Consider the following 20,728-nt stretch of genomic DNA (forward strand, 5'->3'; position numbering starts at 1 on the left):
AAAACCAAAGCCATCTACTCCCTGAGCAGCCCTGTCTGTATTGATCAGACTCTATCATTTGTGACCAGCTTCACTGCAGTGGTTATAAATCTTGCAGTCCTTCGGGTCTCTGGACTGAGGTAGCATAGAAACCTTTGGGGCCTCTGCACAGTTAGTTACATTATTTAGCTGCCTGACACATTATTTCAGTCAAAGTGAAATAAAAGGTTAAACTTCTTCTGTAGCATGAATAGAAAGGCACAAACTGTAACACAGCATGCTCCTTTTCACACAGGAATGATTCTGAGTGTTTAATATCACCAATCAGTACAGCTCTGTGCTATACAATACAGTATGTGGAAGACCAGAGTGACAAAGACAATGAGAGGTGCTCTGTGACGCTGCAGGAGCTCAGTGTTTCATCAAGTCAAGCAGAATCCATTTCAGTGCTCAGTCATCACAAGGCTCAATTACAGACACAGCCAGAGGGTCAAGTAACAGCGGGGTCACCAACACTCACTCAGAGACACGCCGGTGTGTTGGGCTAGATCAGGTTCATGGTAAAGAATAAATGTTTCGCTGCACAGATCCGTGGAGGCTGTAGGTAGAAGACGGCACAGAGTTCAAGGTGCGACTCACTTTCAGCATATGATATCCCACGATGCATTTGGACTTGATGAGGACCTGGTGGATCATAGAGTAACCATGGTAACAGTCCATTTCATGGATGCGATGTTGGTTAAACTTGGACAAAGACAGCAGCACCCGCAGGGCCAGAGCCTGGGTCTTCTCACAGTCGCTCAGCTCCACCGTCTGGACATGGCGGCAGAACCCGAGGTGGCGGACAGAAAAGAAAGATGGAGAGCAAAAAAGAAACGTATGAATGTGAACAATGCAGGCCAGAGGATGCAGTTATGTGTTGCTTCCAATTTAAAAACATTATTTTACACTGTTCCTGCGACTGTTATTGTGTTCTCACAAAAGCAGTGGCCAATATTCAACTTTGTCTTTAAAAAGGGATGTTTACCTATCATCTCTACTGGCAGGTTTTTTTCATGCAGCAACACAGATATGAATTTCCTCAGCCCACACAGGTGGGTGGCTTGTGGAGCTGTAACTAACTCATTTTCATTGTTAATCAGTAGATTATATCCTCATTCAATTAGTTTGTTGGTTTATAAAATTGTAATGTTGTTTGTGTATTTGTATGGCATATTTTCCCAAATGGGTTTCTAAACTGTAGTGTACTGTGCAACTAATGAGTTGCCAGTTATTACCCATTAATTAAGTGTTTGGTCACCAACCACAACATCTTAGGGCTCAAGGCGATGTTATCAATTGTCGTATATTTTTCCAATCAATAGTCCAACAACAAAGATATCAAATTTACTTTCATGTTAAAAGAGGAAAAAGATGCAAATGTGAATTCTCTGATCTGAGAAGCTGGAATTATGACATTAAAGTTTACTGATTATAAAAACAGTTGCCAGTCTATTTTCTATTGATAAACTAATCTTGCTCCATCAATTCAGCCCTGGTGTACAACCTCCTTCTCTTTGATGTCCAATCTACGAGTGTTTGTGGTTTTGAAATTGAATCCCTTCATCCTTTGTTTTGTCTGGAAAAGGTGCAAAGGAGCTAAAGAGGAACAGATGACAAGCAGAAGCTGTTGCGATCAATATGTGAAGTTATGAGACTCATTTTTCCACATTGCTGTCAGGTGAATTTGACTTGATTTGTTTTGTATTTTCTGTTTTATTAAAATAAATGGCCTCTTTGCCATTCATCAGAACCAAGATATGCTCTGACTCAGTTAGAGCACCATCGTACCTGTGCAAAGAGGAAGACAAAATTTCCAGTTCCTCCGATCTTGTGCAGGACACTCTGCAGGCCTTGGGTTTCAGTGGGGAGCAGAGCTTTGAGGGAGTTCATCTCCAGGGACACACTCTGCACCTCCTTGGAGCTGAACGGCCGCTGGGTAACCACTGTCTTGGCCTGACCCTTCAGTCTGATTACAGGTTCATAGATAGTGTAAACTCTGGGACTGCTGGGAGCATACACTATGGCCAAGCTCTCCTGTACAGAAACACACACAATTATCACACTCAGTCAAAACTTTCATCCTTTAAATTATTTAGACTTTGAAGTATTTACTGTTTTAGATCTTTTTGCTGAAATTCAATTTGGCCCAAGCAAGGAGCCAAGCTAGACTGAGACTTTGACTTCAAGCATGGATTCAGACCAGAGTCAGACTCAGCCAGAATAAAACAGGAGTTAAAAATATGTGGAGAGGAAATCATTCATTCTACTTGTCTAACTCCCTTCTTTTCTTTTTCAAATCAGCAGAGCTATTATCAACAAATCCATTAGTATTTAATGGGAGAAAAACTATTTTCAGTCTAACTGAAATAGCTGCAGCTTAACAGTAATAGCTTTTTCCATTGGGGAAAAATTACTTCCTACCATGCAGTATCATTAATGACAGCTAATTGGAACAGCACATTACTCATACACCGTGAAATGAAACAATAAAGGAGACATAGGAGGGATTTGTTATGCTTACAGAGCACTTGAATCACAAAGGACAAGTACAAGGTTTAACAAGGGTGTCAATCTGCATTTTGACACAACTGACGTGCAGAAACTGGCTAACAGGATAAAACAGCCACATTAAAACATTTAATTGTCTACATTCATTTCTTATGTGTGTTTTTTGTGCTATAAAAGCTTTATGTTAACAAAGACTTACGACCAAAGCTGTTGTGTCCACATCCTTGCTTTTCATCAGAAGCTCTCGTACAAGCTCACACTTCAGGGCCTCCTCAGTGACAAACTTGGAGAATGTCCCACTGGGCTTGCCATATTTGCAGGGCATGATGGAGGTAAGATCAGGCCCGCTGGTGTACAGGTAGAGGGCCTCCTCAGATCCTATTCTAGATCCTGAAATAGAAAGTCAATGTGTTTTTTGTTGTTGTTTTCTTATGTTTTCCTCCAATAGTCTAATTGTATGTTTAGCTGTGGTCTCTGTCTAGTATTTGTGTGAAGCAACTTTCTTTTCGCGTTTGCACCTACACAAAGTCCATATAAAATGACTGAAAGAAAAAGGAGGCAAGCAGAGTCACTACTGCTGCCCTAATGATAAAAAAAACATCACACATTTTCTGTTATTTGGTAGCTAGAGAAACAGGATTGTTAGAAATCAAACTTGGACGTTCAATCAACTCCACATGTAAATGATTTAGATTTTTCCATCAATAACCCAGACAGCAATAACACATAATGTGATGCAAAGCGAGACCCTTGAGTAGACATGGCAGAGCCTTGATGTTTTATTTCTTGTTTTCATCAAACTTTGTTGAATCTCGCAGTCCTTCTTTTCCAAGAAGATGCTGCTATCTACGATGAATTCCAACGACAGAGGAGAAGCTAAAGCTTGTCTTAAGACATCAGATAGGCTCACAGGTTGAGACGGCCTTGAGGCAAGCCATTCACAGCCAATTAGAGGCAACAAGAGAAGTATTCAGTAAGCCTCTCAAGAGAATGCTGAGAATCTACAGCGCGGCAGCAACAGACTATAACAGCCACTAGGACATGCTTTTACAATAAAACTACAGACTATATATGGACATTTAAGTACACTGTATGCAGATTTTAATAAATACATTGATTAGCTAAAACCCAGGTAATCTATGTACCACCAGGGAGCAGCACTGAGGCCTAACAGAACCGATTACATAAAGGATTAATACAGATTGTACATATGCATGTAGGGTAAGATGATGACTGGGATTAAGTATCTGAGTGTTTATGGACACATGATTCCAGTCAGATAAAGTTACCGTGAGTCCTACCGTTAAAGAGAAGCACAGTGCCCATACGCCAGCGTCCGCCCTGCTTCAACACCTCTCCTGATGATGAAGTACAGTGGCCAAACATGCAGAAGGTTTTGTTGCTGTCAGATGATAAACTGGACTTCCTGGGTAGAGTGTAGTCCAAAGAAACCTCACATTTCCTAAAACAGAGAGCGGGTTAAATTAAAGTTACAGTTAAGTTAGTTACTTAAGCTCCAGGGGCCTAATTACAGAAATGTCCTCAGTCTCAAATCATATCTTATCTCAGTCTGGGGTGATATTTAGGATTTCTTTATTATAGAACAATGTCTCTGTGTTACCATTTTTCCTAATGACATGCAGGGAAAACTCCTATATTATCTTAAGATAGGCATGACAGTTGTAAGGTCTGTATGGCAATGAAAATAAAGATCACACACAACATAGACACTTTCATATCATGAAATACTACTCAAACTTTAACTATTGGAGAAGCCAAGGCTGGAGAAGCTATAACACTGATGCTAGTCTGGAGAAACTAGAATTGATGTTGGAGAAGACTTTTTGCTATATTTTGACATTAAGTATGAGGATGAGCCTCCAGATCTAAACCTCAATTCTTAGGCTTATGGTTTCACATGTTCCTCACCTGATGCCACACAACCACACAATCACACGGCCATGGATATTCTTCTTGCCCTCTGGCTGCTGGGTGTAAGTGAGGCCGAGGTGTTGCCATTGGCCCGCTTTGAGTAGTTCCTCACCAGAGTCTGCCTGTGCCAACAGCCCAGCTTTTATCTCATCGTTTGGATCTATACAAATTCTGAGGGGAATAGTACAATATGATACTTCAAGGTCCATAAACTTTGAATACTTAAGAAATAGTAACCCATTCTTCATACACATATTTGAGACTGTAGTCTACACTGAAAATCACCTGAATGTGAGTTTGCCTGTGGAGAAGTCTGCCCACACTTGAAGCATCAGTGCCTTGGAGCCCATGGACAGAATATGAATGAGGCCTTCCTCCACTAGTTTTCTCCCAGCCTGAGAGGTGCCGTGGTGGGACTCAGCTGCAGGAAGGTTACTCTCTTCTGAAAAACAATGAAAGAATTTAAAAGAAGTTTGTAATTAAAACAGTGTCTTGGTGAAGGATCTGTGTCTCACCCTCGTTTTTGTCCCCGTCCCTCTCCTCCTGTTCTGTCACCCTCAGCCACATAGAAGCGCTGAAGCCGCTGGCCATATGGGGCCAGCAGTTCTGCCCTACCAGGGGCAGGTGGAGTGGTGCAATGTGCCAGGGAGAGGAATGGAGGTGGCTTGGTCTGTGATCTATATCTCCCTCCCTGCGTCCAGGAGACAATTTGCCCTTCCAGGGCATACCAACACTTTTCCCTCCAGCAGCACCGTTCTGCCTGGAGCTGGCAGACACCCCTCCTGGCGTTGAGGCCCCGAGGATTATTGGAAAGGTCAGGAAGTGAAGAGGTTCCATACTCATGTTGGCTTCAACAATTTGTAAGATGCCTTTCAGTAAAACCTCCTGACAGGTGACAAAGAAATGAGAAAGTGAAAGCAGGCTCTCTATCATTTAGATCTGATAATGAAAACACTTCCCCCAAATTTTTTGAGTTTGTGTGTGTGAATACATGAATTTGTAGAGGCAAACATGTATGTGGTTCCAGCTATTGCAAATCTGTGCTTGCTTGGATAAAAACTTCTTTGAGAGTCTTAATAAAAAAGTCATAAACAATAAAGAACAAATGTTACAAAACACCATCTTAAATAGAACAAATAGAAAACTTAAAACAAAAAAAGGCCCTGGAGCCACTGATGTGTCTCACTTTAACATACGGAAACCACAGGTCACATGTCATTACGTTCACAGGGTTAAAAATAACTCTTCCGCTTTAGGGAACCTTTTTCTTGGAGGTTATAAATGATGTCTGCAGCCAGATTCCAATTAAACACAGACCTGTGGAAATAAGTTGTAGCATCACATCTGTTCTGCACACATTGGTGTTAATTGTATATAGACAGAAGTGGGCCCAGGGGAACTTCATGTGTTGACGAGTTTTAAAGAACCAAGAAGTGTGAAGAGTATATGACAGGAGGGATGTCTTACAAATAATAAGTACTTGTTCCTGCTGTCATATTGAATGTCCTGACATTGTGAGCAAAAGCTATCAGTGTAAACACCCTTAACGTAAGCTAACAGTGCAATGTGAGTGACTGATAGGGCTATTTACAGTAGGTGGGTTCTTCTCCAGGAAGAGGCGAATCAATAGAGCCAGTTCCTCAGCTGTGATTCGCTGGCTCACCATGGCAACCAACAGCTTCACGAGCACAGTCTGGCAATCTGAATGTAGACCAATGAAGAGTAGATTACGTAAACAGTTTTCATTCACTTGGGCATGCACCAGAACACTTCAGGCACAAACACTCGGCAGCAAATATCTACGGTAAAGAAAACGGCCACAGATAATCACATCAGTGTGTGATGGATTTCATCATCATTCATTGTATGTGATCTTTTAGCCATAACAAAAAGGTCAAAATGTTGGAAGCAAAATGAAAGTCGCTCGCCAACAGTGCAAACAGTGTACATCCAATATTGTCTTCCTTATATTTTGCACATGATAATCACAAGGCCAAATAATCACTTAAAAATAAAAGTCGCGATATACATAAATCCATTGGGTACAGACTCTAAGAGATATTAAAATTATTCAAACTGAGTGTGGCGTTTGAACCCTGAGGACCCAGACGAAATGTCAGCAGCAGGAGCAAAAAAAAATACACACAGAAAACTGAGTGAACCCAGTTTTTTTCCCCTTGATGTCACACATGAATAATATCCTACAGCGTGAGACAAGCCAACAAATAAGCCAGAAGATATAACCAACCTGTAAAGGAGGGGTCTGTTTGGCTGAGGATGTTGTGAAAGCCAGACAGGATGATTCTGACTCCTCCCTGTGGGGACCAGAACAAGGGGACAGTCACATTCATCAGAGCAGGGTCGAGGGGAAGAGTAAGACAAATATGCACTGCTGAGTCAATTAAGAGCAGCACAAAGAGGAAGTGGTGATCAGTCTGACCTGGTCGTAGAGCAAAGAAGCATTGCGGCGGTTGGCGTGCACTGCACCCAGCAGGCTGTGAAACACATGACTAAGAACCTCCAGGTCCGGGGAGCCAGTGGCGAGAAGCTGCAGCTCCATTGTGCAGATCTCTGGGAAGAGCAGCACGCCACGCCCGGGCCCCTCCGCCACCACCGCAAACTCACGCAGCACAGCGGACTCCACCTTCACTCCTGAGAGAAGAACCACACACACAACATTAGAGATACAAGAGCCTCACACACGGACATGTTGAACATCATGCCAAACACAGAAAAACAAACTAGCAGGCTGTGTCACTTCATGATCCACAGGCTCTCCCTGCTTCAGCTCCGACCTCCTATCTTAGAGGCAGCTCATAAAAATGAATTAGCCTCAGTCCTGCGCTCAGTCTCAAAGCAGCATGAGAGTCCCCCTCATGATTTACAGGAGAGCAGCCCAGCAGGCTCTAGCGCAGCTTCTGGGACCTCTTTTCACTAATGAAGCTCGCTTTCTCTCCCCATGCACAGATACGCAGTTTGCCTCCATCTGACACTCACACATCCAGACGCATGCTGCTTTCAGTAAATATAAATGAGAAGACTTACATGGACTGCCATCACAGCATAACTAAATGACATCTTGAGGAAAATTTTGAGGCTTGTGTTTGGTCTGAAGTTGAATTAAACAGCAGCAAAAAAACATTTCACATCATCAGTTTGTTGTGGTTTTGGAAAGGACATGTAATCTTTCTCTCATATCATTTCAGTGAGCCTCTTCCTCCAAGTCATATAACTGAATACAGGCAGCTGTTATAAGTGTACAGTTAAGTTAAGAAACTTCCGAACAATGTAGGCATTGTGTGAGTCATGAAATGCACTGGGTTGTGAGGGAACTGCATTCATCAGAGCCAGGAAATCTTATTTTGGACATCATGAGGAAAGCCTGGTGTTAAAAGATCCAGGACTGTGATAGGCTTAGGTATCTGTCATTCAAGCAAACCAACCATTATAAAATCTTTAGAGTTAGAGCTGCAACAATTAGTCCATTGATCAATAAGAATGGCAGTAAAGCGCATACCTACACAAAGACCCAACAGTCCCCCAGCCACCTAAATACCATATTTTTTTCATCAGGATCTATGCAATATTGCCTGAGAAATTAACATCATAGCTGAAAAACATTCCTGGATCTGAGACAAAGAGGTTTATTCTGGGACGAGAACCACCCCTAGTCCAAGTTTTGTGGAAATCTTTTCTCTTTTTTTTGCAAAATCCTGCTGAAAAATTGCAGATTAATTGATAATGAAATAATCCCAGTTTGCAGGCCTATACTTAATACAGGAACAATGTAGTTCAAAACCACAACTACCACCATTATTAAAAACAAAATGTAGGTTTTTACAAAACAATTTGTAATAGATTCTTAGTTTAGTCTTTCCCCAAAGCAAGATCCTGGATGATCAATGTGAAGGAGACATATGTACATTTCAGAGGAAGGACGTGTAATTGCCAAAAAAATGCAACTGCATGAGTTAATTATTTTTTGGAGTATGAAGTCAGCCTTAAAGCCTTATATCAGGACATGAGAGTTTTCCAGGAAGTTAAAAGTCTCATTTTGATGGAGAGTTTAAGTCATAAGATTCAGCTCATGAGGCCACAGAGTGAAGTTGCCTGCAGTTGTAAAAACGTGAAACAATGAGTCTATTCTGAGGGGATGAAAAAGTAAAAAAGGGTGTAATTGGGCTGCGATCTTAACCTGGCGAGAGCAGAGCGAAGAGGCAGGGCTGACACATGAGGCTGTTTCTGCCATGTCATGTGAGCGCACTGAAAAGTAGCCACTTATTATTGCAACATGCTCTCTGTAGCAGACCAAAGGAGGATGTGGTTAGTTTTACACTGTAAATTGCTTAAAAACCATGATGATGCTTTTTGACATAACTTCCAGTGAGTATAAGGAAGCATAACACTGTAATAATTTAACAAATGCAATTAATCAACTCAAGAGCAGGGAAAGAAAGATTTCCCAAGGTTAAAAAACAGCATGTTTAGAGGTTGAAAGCGATAACATGAACTCATGAACTGTTGACATTTATTACCAATAAAAACAAATGGTAGAGAAGACGGAGTACATTTCGAACAAGTGATTTACAGCGACCTTAAAATAAACCAAGAGAAGTAGAAAGGGTGAAAAACGAACCGGCAGTAGATCTTTACAGGACTTAAAGCAGTACAAACACCAGCACAGCTACTATTATGTGGAGATGTCAGGTGTTCGCAGTAGCGGATCCTTAAGGAGGAGTAAGTGGGAGTGAAAGGGTGTGTGTGTGTGTGTGTGTGTGTGTGTGTGTGTGTGTGTGTGTGTGTGTCGCAGTAAGTGTGGACCTACCCTCTTCCTGTTTGGCCATGTCCTCAGGGTTGCTTTCGCTGTCAGCGTCGTAGCCCTCCTCCTCCCCCGGGGGCTTGATGCCACAGCTCTGCACCTCGTCCACCTCCTCAGACAGATCACCAGCCGGGGCCGCCCCCTCTGCCAACACCTGGAGCTTCTGACAGAAAGAGAGAGAGCAAGAGAGAGCGAGGGAGTGAGAAGGAGTTAACGGTCAAGCTGTCAGCAAAATGAGATTCATTTCGCAAGAACTTACCCAATCCCATTTGTAAACAAGCCCTGGACTAAAATATAATAGGCATGACAAGCTGCAGTCCTTCCACTAATACGGCGAATATATTGCCAAGAAAATGTTTTCAAGTGATGAGGGGGGAAAAACGACCAGATTTTGGTCATAAGACAAATATCAGCTGACTCGTGCTCACACAGCCCAGCTCCTTGATGTGAAGTCAGTCATCATATGTGCACGTAGGCAAACACACACACATTTAGACAAAAACACTCAAGTAAACAGTGGAATTCTAAACCGTTTAGCAGTTCAAAGAAGAGGCTTACTGTAATACACACCCCAATTCTTTTCAATATAATAACTGCGCAGCTTTGATATTCAATTGTGGGTGAGCGTTTTCAAAGAAAAGTCCTTTACTGGACAAACTTTGCGGTGGAAGACTAATCTTTGAGCTTCACAGCGCCTGCTTTTTAATGGTTAAGTGAACATCACACTCTGCTGGGCTCACTGAGAAAGAACTAAGCTGTTAGGAAACAGGTAAATCTATTATATAAAAAGCTAAATCCTCCTGTGTTGGAACAGGCTTAGTCAGACAGGCATTTTAAGACTTGAGAAAAATACATCTGAGGCTCTGAGATGGGAGGCACCAGCCACCAGAAGGGATGCGATTTTAGGGGGACTGCCAGAAGAAAATTACTTTTTGCACATTGTTTTTTGTGCTCTTCTTCTAACCATATAGGGCAAGGCTGCCCAGAGTTGGGGCTGTGGGCCAACATTGGTCGTGGTTCAATTTTGCCTGCTAGATGTTTCAAGTAAACAGTCCTTATTGTATGTTTAACAAGTACAAATCTTTAAAACCCGTTGAGGTTTCAAAATGAGGCCCTGCTTGCTCATGTTTGCACTCACTGCTTAGTCTAAACATGGGCTGTCATTATTTACGTCCACTGTTTTGTTGTACATCAGGCAGATAACGGCTGCTTAGCAACATAATGTGAGCGGCCACATGCAACCTCCCTGATGCTTGATGACGCTTGGCTGGAAAATGGTCTTCCTTTCATTGTAGGGTTGCTGTCTAAATAAACACCACTGGTGTTTATATTCTGCAATGGCGTTCAGCCAGACATGCAGTATGTGGTGACTGAACACAATTTCATTTTTTTTTTCTGATTGGCTAATGCCTGTATTTGTCGGTAGTTTAGGCCATAATTGTCGCCTTGACAGCAGCTAAGAGGGCATGGTGAAAGATATTTCAAAATAATTGGTGAGCACACAAGTTGGAGTTTATTTTCTGGTCACAAACACTTGTTAAAAAGTGTGTTATCTCTCTTGACACCCGCTGTTTCTTACCCCTGCCTGATACCTTCAGAAGCATTTCCTTGTTTGTCACCTCATTGAAACTAGTAATGAGAACTTTTTTTAATGAAGGGCATGACAAAGACTGGACAAAAACAGAGCAAATGGGCCACAGAAAATCAGTGAAACTAATTATAAACAACAGATATAACACTTTGTTCCTTGCTTCACTGCAATTAGTTTCTATATCTGGGCACATAATCATTGGGGAAAGACAGGTGAATTGACATAACGTTCAGCATCTCAAACCAATGGGTCATCAGGTTGTCCCTAGCTACTAATTTTAAAACAATAGCAGATTAATTAATTTGTTCCAGCGGTCATTTTGTGGGTAACTATATTGTATGCTGGGTCGCAGGCAGAAAGGACTGAGTAGTTGTTAGTATGAAAGGAGGAGCTAATTCTTAGAAAAAAATTCATTGAGTAGAGGTGTCCAGCAGAACAGATGAACAATAGCAGAGTAAGATTTTGCCAAGAGCTTTATACTGTGATGAGCACAGATAGCACCTGCTGTAGCTACTGAAGAATCAAGTGTCTGATGCCAGACTGGCTCTAACCTGAACCCACTTTTTGAAACACGAGTAGCTACATAAACTTGACAATATAAAAAGGTGCAGTAACTTCACTCACAGTGTCTCCCTTGGCAGGACTCACCCTGTCTGTCTTCTCCTCAGGGGGATCGGGACTGGACGACACCTCTGCCAAGGCCACTCTCAGGAGAGAGTCAAACAGAGGAACGGCGAGGTCAGAGTTCACCACACCTGAGCGAGAGAGCTGCTCTCTCACCTCAGACAGGGTCTCTTCCACTGACTGGAGCTACAGACGAGAAAGAGACACAACAGTTTAATTGAAGCTGGTGTAGAAGTTTGGTGTGGTCAGGGATTAACAGATCGATATGATGTTCAGCTACATACCTGATGAGACAGCTCAGGCTCTGTCCTCTGCAGGGCTGAGTTAGCACTGTGCAGACAAATAGCCAGCAGGGCCTCAAGGAGACGAATACTTTGTAGTTGCCACTCTTCCTCCAGCTTCTTTGCTGGATCTTTGGTCTTCCCCTCAGCTGAGAGGCTGCAGAGTGTGTCGGAAGAATCATGAGTTGTATCATCCAGTCCTGGTGAGGCAGCTGGGGCTGTGGACTCTGGGCTACCTTTGCCCTTTCCATCCCTCTTCCTCTTTGCCTTCCCATCCTTTGTCTTACAGGAAAGCTTCTGAATAACCATGGCCATGAGGCGCAGGCAGACATCCAGTCCGCCCAACCTGAAGAACTGCCTCTGAAACAAGGGGCTGGCCAGGTAGATCCACCGACACACTGACCAGACATCTGCAGCGCGTCGTACTTGCTCTTTGGAGGGCAAAGCCACGCTGTCTGGGGACAGGTAAGGAAGTCGGCCACCAAGAGGTTCACTGGCAGTACTGTCATACCCTGAAGTGTCCTCAGAGTCATTGGCTGAGTCCCGGTCAGAATCAGCCTCTTTGCTGACACAGAGGAAGGCCACACACAAAAAGAGGTTAATAACATGAAGGTGGGTCTCTGCTCGGCTGCGTCCTGGTCCACGGCCCTGCCCGCTTCGGCTCTTATGGCGTGGATACACCTCCTTTAGGCCTTCGTAAAACTTGCTAAGGCTCTGCGGGCCCTCTCCAGCCCCTCGGGAGCCAAGTTCCTCAGCCAGGCCTAGGATGGCCTCCCTTTCTTCAGCATCAGCGCTCTCAAGCTCCTGAAGCACCCCGTCAGCCTGCTGGTACCCAGTGCCTATTATCAGAGTCTCAAACACCTTCAGAGCCAAAGAGCGGGTCTGGTCCAGGTAGACAAGCTCTGTCACCTGATTGAGGCCATTACAGCTAACGAAAAGATCTCTGATCACCCTGGAAGAGAAAATATCAGAAAGTAAGCAAAGAGATCAGAAAATTTACACAAAATGGATTTTTCTGTGCAGTAATAAATGCATATTGGTTGCCAGGCATACTGAAAAATGATAATTTTAAACTCATATTGACAGTTGTATGTTATATTTGAGTTACAACTGGTTTATTTACTTTGTGTGCTGCCATCTGGAGTTTTAAAGCATACAACATACAATTGTGATAAAACTAAGTTTAAAATGCCATTTAGCTGACCATTAAAAGCTGCATAACATGGAATTCTTTGAGCTGTTTTGAACAACAAGTAATGATTAGACATAACACAAGATAAATTGCATATCCATATAGTTATTATTTTAAAATCCGCTTACATCATTTTTGTTTTGCTAGTAGTATTAAAGGGCGACAACTTGAATTTCCTTGTACAACCCTGTGTTGTGGCGTGATGAATAAATTAACCTTGCACCCTGTATCTTGTCACATCATTACATATTAATATAAATATGAAGAATTAGCTGGACTCAATCTTTCTTCAATATTTTAATGCACTATGCATTCAGCTTTTTAATGTTTTGACCTCATCCAATCAGGTGAATGTATAATTTTAACCCTTTAACCCTGCTAATTAAAATATAATAATAGCAACACATTAAGAAATTAATATTGACATAGGGGTCTCTCATGTGCCTCTCATTGGCCATGAAAAGGATTAATATGGTGAAAAAAGGGTAGATGAATTATAGATATTTAAATTAACCTCACAGTTAAAATAAAGGGCACTACTTGTTCTAATCTCAAAAACTCTACAACTAGTCAATTGGAGTAAAAGCCACTGCCTTCACACAGTCACACTCCTTCTATTACTTATTTCATTTCCTCCCATCAGGCAGCACTTATTCCAGCAGCATAATTTCCCTGGGGCACAACAACACCTCTAAATAAATTAGTCAACTTCTATTAACATGATAAATTAACTGTGAAGGACACCGACATTGCACATAAACACACCATCCTACTTAGTATAATGCATTTGCTTCATTATTTCGCGATTTTTTTTTCATACTCAAAGATACATTTCTGTCAGACTGTGTCAAAGTTATTCAAATGTTAGGTTATCCAGCACAATAAAGCTGCCATTTTACCCTTTTAGATTTGTTTACGACTGGTTTACACACACACTGTTGAAGCAGCGATAAATAATAAATTAGGCTATTACAAGGCAGGGTAAATTACCGTAAAAGTATAATGCGTCACCTCTGAGTGAAGGTTAAATCAACATTTGGCGAGCAAAAACAAAATTCTCCTGAGGCGTGGTGACATTACACACCGACTCAAATAAAAACACTGTAATCTCAGCGGGGGATTGTCTACCACGTACATTAAGGAACTGAAACAGATGTTCAGATGAAGCTCTTGGATCAAAGCATGACATAGATTTATTAATAGATTAGAAACTTGCTGATTTTTTACCAGTTCAAACCTTTCCCCAGCAAACCATTAAATTAATGTGGAGTTGATTAATTCTGCTTTTTCAGAACATTTCCTCTTTTCATTAGTGGTGTGCAAGTCCATCAGGGTAGCTATTCATTAGCTTCGCCCTGAATATTTCATACTCTCCCCTAAAAAATGTGGACTTCTGTTATGCAGAAAGCAAGAGGAGCAGTACAAGATGATGAAGACGATGCCTTTCTGCTGTATCTTGCAGCAACACCTTTTTCTCTTACTAGGCTTTTAAATCAATGTGTTCACTGTATGAAAGCAGACGCAAAATTACTTCTTCAGCATTAGTTGATCAATTTAGGTAAAGGATCAGATCACTTTAACTTAACTAGTCTTTAACACTTGCTGTGTGAGCCTTCGCATAAACTACCAGAATTCACATTGTGGCCACAGAAGGCATACAATTAAAATTTTCTGATTGTGTAAATGTTTCTCAGTCGATGAATACACTATGGCTGCAGTCAATATTAGCCTGCAGAGATAATCTGGGTAAATAACACTTGATTAATGACACTGATCATGCTGAATGAAGACATTTTGAAGCAGGTGAAAGCCGACTTAAGCCCTATTCAGACGGGAACAGTTTTAACCAGGGATCTTGTTATTTAAAAATTACCATCCCAAATTTGTGTTGCTCTAGTGCAGATCTGTATTTTACTTGCATTTCCTGATATCATCTCCTGGATATGATATCAAAGCTCTATGTAACATCAACTTCAGAGGTGATTTTGAAGTATCTATTTTTCAACATTATTATAACCTATTTTCCTCCTAATCCTCTCTGACATCACTTTTAATCATCAATACAACTGATCGCACAGCACAGCTGCTGACTGCTGTTCAACATATTACAAGCCTCGATCAAATTTCTTGCTCATTTAGCTGCCTGACAACTGAAAACAGATGTTTACAAAAAATACAACCCAAAATCACAGACATGTCGATTCACTGGGGACTTATATTATCACGGGACCACTGCACTTCATGATATATGGTAAATAATAAGCGCATTTTTTTTTGTTTTCACAAATTAAGATCACAGACTTCATTCTCAATTATTACACATTTCCGGAAGTAAAGAACTAGTCCCATGCAAACAGGGTGTTATTTGATGGAAAAGTGCAGAGTTGATGGAAAAGTGCAGATTGAAGATCATCAATAACTTTACTTAACTTTTACATCAGTGATTATTTCACTTTTGGTTATTCTATGGGAGTTATTCAACTAATCCGTACACAACTGTATACAATAATAAATAGATACAACTAATGAATGTATACAATTATTTATAGAAATTTTGAAAAAACACAACCGTTATTTATGTAACTGGCCCACCAGATGGAGCCGTATAGTCTAATCTGGTGAGATTGACCACATACAGTACATACATGATGGTTAGTCTCGCCCTGTTCAGGAACAGTAATTTACTAAGCATCCTCCTACAAATTATCATTTTGATCTTACTGTGCAGTAATAACTGCATTATGGTTTCAAGCATACTGATTTTTTTTTTTTTTGTTTAAACCCATATTAACAGTTGTATGTTTCATTTGATTTACACACATAGTGGATCTAGAACTGTTATGAACCACAAAGAATGATGAGACATTACACAAGATAATTACGAGGCCATATGGTTATTGCGTATTCATCCATTTATATCATATTTGTTAGCAGCATTAAGAGGATACAATTTGAACTTTTGCTGTTTGTGAATACGTGATGAGTGTGGGTACGCATCTCAGTGTGGAAAACCTGCTTTTCAAAGCCTAAATTCAAAACCTTACTTACACCTTTGGTGTGCATCAATGAAATTAATCAAGTATTGATTATTTGTTTATCATTAACAAATAAATCATGAACAAAACATGTATTAAAATGTGCATACCTTCTGCAAAGCGTTATAAATAAGGTTCCTTGTGTATGTACATAACAAATATCCACTCATCATCAGTAGCTTGGTGTTTAAACATAAATGCACTGAAAACACAGTTTAAAAAAACAAAAAAACAAATGTCGATGTTAACTAAGGATAGAACGTCACTCTCCAGAAGTGAGATTTATCCAAATAGAAAACTTGTGTACTGATGACTTTTACATAATCATAAGGACCTAAATATAGTCTATAAAGTGTCTTTTGCGGAGCACACTTGACATCACAGCTGTAAAGACTTGAATGCCAGTCAAACCTGCAGACAGCACAACACCATACTCTGAATTTTAATAAGAATCAGCCCCACCGCTGACAGACTGTCTCAAAGCATCCAGCCATCCATTTTCTATACCCACTGATCCTGTTAAAGGTCACAAAGGGATTCAGCCTATCCCAGCGTGCATTAGACAGGAGCCGCCGTACAACCTAGGCAGGTCGCCAAGGTTAACACGTGAACAGACACATCCACAAGCTTTACCTATGAGAGTGTCTCAAAGCTGAGAACTCAGTTTTCAGTGGTAATAAGCAAAACTAAACCTGATTTTACCAATATTATTGTACAGTTTCCAAATCACAACTGTAATACACAGCATATTTAAACTTAAAAAATGAAGTATGTAATGTCATTAGTAATAAACCAGGAAGTAGTCACATGCTATGACTGCTGGGATTTGTGAGGTATGAGCTGCTAACATCAGTATTAACACAACTAAAAGAGTGACTGTTGCTGTGTAAACCTGATTCGTATAGTATTATAACTGTTCAATTTCAGCATAAATGTGTTAAATTTATCAGGGCAAAGACCACAAAAACCTGCTTTAGTCAGACTAATCTACACGTAACAGTGTTACATAGCCTGTCAATAATCTTCCATCACTTATTCAGTCTACAAAGCTTTAATACATAATTGAGTAGCATCAATCAGCAATGACCTGGGGACACAGATCTAATGACAAACAATGCCCGAGTGGATTAGATGTCCAGCTGTGACCTGACTGATTATATTTTCTTTGTGAGATACTTGCTTCGATTACCTGCAACAACACACAGAATTTGAATGATCAGGTCGTCATCAAGCTCTGCTGAAACTGAATAACGACCCATTCATATGAATCAGGTGTGTTGGAGCAGGTTAACGTCTAACGCGCAGGGCAGGAGGCTCCCTGGAAATGCTTGAAAAACAGTGCTTTAATGGGACACAGGATTAGTCTAAACACAGGTTACTGACGCTTCTACACATTTAATTAACCCAAGATAATTTGCAGCTACACGTTTTTCTGCCAAAAACAATAAGAACCCTGATGCTGATGAAGAACAAATAAAATACATATTTAATCATGTTTAACTGCTTACCTTGATTTGAGAAGGGCAGGTAACGTTTGCAAGTAAATGAGCAGGACCTCCACAGGCAGGCACCGTGTGTGATAGCTGCAGACCTGAGTACAGACGGTGGAAACACCGAGCTGCTGGGCATGGTGGGCCAGCTCTACCCCTCTCTGCAGCACAGGGTTGAAGATGTGCGTATAGAGCTGCCACTGCACTATAGCATTCCCCCTCAGGGTCAGGTGGCACACATGGCCAGCTATCTGCTGGCTCAGCTGCCAGTCCTCACCAAACACTAGCTCTTGGTAGGCCTCCAGAGCATCCCACTTCCACAACATGTCCTCTGCCCCTCCTCCACTTGGCAGGATACCTTGGGAGCGGTAGCACAGACTGGTAGAAATGGCTGAATGATCCCCGTGCTGCAGTGTTTCCTCCAGGCCTGGCAGCTGGCTGCTGTCCAGAGTGCAGATGTTACAGGAGGCCAGCTTGGCTTTCTCTGAAGGCTGCCCTCCACCAAGCTGGTCTAGGATCAGTCTGCCCAGGACGCTGAGAACATGAGACTGGTAGCTACGTAGACCTGGAGCTTGGAAGGCATGCAGTAGAGGTCCTACGACTGAGCGGGGGTCCATACAACAACAGATTCCCACAGCCTGCACCCCAGCCAATACCTGTAACACAGCTGGGCCACTGGGGGAGAGTCTCAACAGCAGCCGTAGACATTGGTGAGCACAGGCAGCTAGGCAGCAGCAGCGCTCGGGGTAACGCACTGCATTACCCTCCATCCCCTCCTTGCCTTCTCCATCCTCTTCAAAGGGGTTGCGCCTTGCAGCCTGCTTGAAAGCAGAGACGGGCAAACCTGACAGGTCTCTGTGGTGATGCAGGAAGTGGGAATATTCACAGCGGCGGTGGCGGCGGCGGGCACACACGGATTGATGCAGCTGCTCTGACTTTGCCTTCTTGACGGCGCTGATGATCTTGAAGACGCCTGCAATGAGACCTCGTAGCCTCTCTGAAGCCTCACCTACTACTTCAGAGTCCCTGGCTCTGCTGAGTCCCTCCAGCCGCAGCACTGTGGCTTCGAACAGGTCCAGGCCGCGGTGCTGGACAAACTCATGGATGAGCTCCAGCGCCTGGCTAAAGAAAAAAGGGTTGGGTGTGGAAGCCTGTAGGCAGCCCAGCAGCACTTGTAGGACTCCCTCTAGTAGCTCTGGCAGCAGCAGTGCCCTGTGGCGATAGCGGGAGAATGAAAAGTCATCCTGGACCTCTTGCAAGGTCTTCTTAGGCCGAGGAGCAAAGGGGTTAGTCTGTCTGTCCAAGCAGCTCCGGATTTTGAGGGTGGCTCGCAGCAGGTCTGTCAGGCTACGTCTCAGGCTATCTGGGAGGGTTTCACTCTGACTGACATCCACCGACATCAGGTGCAGGATGGTGCGTAGAAGCATCCTCTGCACAAGTGCAATGGGTTCTTCCGTCCAGCCTCCAGCGAGCTCCTCTGCGCCCGTTCCACCCCCTCCACCTGGACCACAGCAATCTCCAAACTCAGTCAGGATCTCAGTGAGAGTGGGTACGACACTGACTGCCAGGCCGGGGTTGTGGTTGATGCTCATGTCAAACTTACAAACTTTCTCCAACAGTGAAAGCAACACATGGCACAGGTCAAAGGGCGAGTTTTCCATGCGATTGAAAATTGATATTGCAGCTGGGTCTGTGAGCGTTTCTGTGTCCATCATCTGGGACCCAGGGGCTCTGGGGTGTGGGTACGGTGCGCTCATGGTTTCTGTGGTGGTGGCGGTGGATGTTAACTGTGAGGCTTCTGAACGATGATGCTGACAGCTTACCCTGATGGTGGAGCCATGTGACCGCCGGCTTCTCACACCACCGGCGCCTGAGGCAGCTGTGTCTTCGGGGTTGGCTTCTGAATCTGAGGTAGAAACCTGGGACTTCCGAGCATCCTTCACAGAGTATCTCTGTGCTGTCCTGCGTGACCTTCGAGACTTCCAGGTGCCGCTGCCAACACGGGACCTCTTCCCAGAGTTATGTTCATCTGTCGCAGCCTTTTGTCCTGCTCTGAGAGGGGCGGCCTTCACCTCCCGGCTAAGGAATACCTCCAGTAGGGATGGCAGGGTGAAATCTGTTGACACACAGAAAAATCTGTCACTTCCGTCCTTGTGGATGTATATAAAGGCCCAATTACCAAATATAAATTAACATTGTTATGCTAAGGCACAGCAAAGCTGATTTTTATTTTTAAGTCATAGAGAATTAACATCTTTTTGTGTCCAGCAATTTGTATTTCCCAAAGAGTATGATGTGTAACATAAACACCAGCTGCATGTCAGCAGCCAATCTGTTTATTAAAACGCACTCAGTGAGTAGGAATTAATTAAAGCAAATATGTCTAGGGTCCATGTTAGAGAGGATCAACAGTCCAGTACTAAATACCGGTGTCATCCTGAGGTCATAGGCCTCTACAACAACTAGTCTTCTCCTGTTGTGTGACTGCTTGTAAAATTCAACAATAATGGAGACATTGACTACAGTAATTAACAAACTGAATCACCCATCTCACACAAAGTTTGTCATGCAAGTAATTCTACATTTTAAAAATACAAATAAGTCACTTGATAAGAACATCGCCATTTAGAGCCTAAGAGATGCGCACACATTCCTCTGCCTTCACACCACCAAACCTAATGCTGAATCATTGCTTGACCTTAATAATTGGCAAAGAATTATATAAGAGATGGAAGACGGAACACACATACACAGATAAAGTTAGAGAACGTTTCACGCCCATGAAATGCTGTCTGCACGATATTACTATACAGTTTCCAAATCACTGTAATGTGCAGCATATTTTAAACTTAGAAAATTAAGCATGTAAATTGATGTAATTGGTAACAAACCAGGCAGTAGTCACACGCTATGACCACTGGGATTTGTGAAGTATGAGCTGTTAATATCAATATTAACACAACTGAAAGAGTGACTGTTGCTGTGTAATACTGACCTGGGGCTTTTTCCTCCTGCACAGGGATCTTCCACACCAGTGGCAGCAGAGACAGCAGCAAAGTGAGCAGCTCCTCCCGGCAGGTCAGTTCCTGTGAGTGCAATAAAACATACTGAGGTTACCTACCACTTTCTAGAAAGTGTCCCTGCCTCTCTCCCTTGGGTCACACTTTGATGTCACAACCGGACACTCCCATCAAGACAAACTCTTGTCCAAAATAAGTGCAAATGTCACTTCACT

General features: G+C 42.5%; 1 protein-coding gene across 3 annotated transcripts in view; it reads right to left on the reverse strand.

Moving 5' to 3' along the window:
* Nucleotides 1–20,728, reverse strand: part of lyst (lysosomal trafficking regulator) — a 63,589-nt gene that overhangs the window by 20,061 nt on the left and 22,800 nt on the right. For 2 of the 3 annotated variants that reach the window (XM_037123456.1, XM_037123455.1), the window contains exons 5-19: nt 20,489–20,579; nt 17,512–19,609; nt 11,780–12,728; nt 11,496–11,681; nt 9,287–9,443; nt 6,902–7,113; nt 6,710–6,776; nt 6,053–6,162; nt 4,977–5,346; nt 4,747–4,903; nt 4,459–4,632; nt 3,831–3,991; nt 2,729–2,919; nt 1,810–2,055; nt 619–792 (exon numbers count right to left, since the gene is read on the reverse strand). In XM_037123456.1, the coding sequence (XP_036979351.1) occupies nt 619–792; nt 1,810–2,055; nt 2,729–2,919; nt 3,831–3,991; nt 4,459–4,632; nt 4,747–4,903; nt 4,977–5,346; nt 6,053–6,162; nt 6,710–6,776; nt 6,902–7,113; nt 9,287–9,443; nt 11,496–11,681; nt 11,780–12,728; nt 17,512–19,609; nt 20,489–20,579 (5,343 nt within the window). The remainder of the gene's footprint in view (nt 1–618; nt 793–1,809; nt 2,056–2,728; nt 2,920–3,830; nt 3,992–4,458; nt 4,633–4,746; nt 4,904–4,976; nt 5,347–6,052; nt 6,163–6,709; nt 6,777–6,901; nt 7,114–9,286; nt 9,444–11,495; nt 11,682–11,779; nt 12,729–17,511; nt 19,610–20,488; nt 20,580–20,728) is intronic. The other variant, XM_037123457.1, reaches the window with a different exon arrangement.

This window comes from Acanthopagrus latus, chromosome 15 (genome assembly GCF_904848185.1).
Source record: "Acanthopagrus latus isolate v.2019 chromosome 15, fAcaLat1.1, whole genome shotgun sequence".
Taxonomy (NCBI): Eukaryota; Metazoa; Chordata; class Actinopteri; order Spariformes; family Sparidae; genus Acanthopagrus; species Acanthopagrus latus.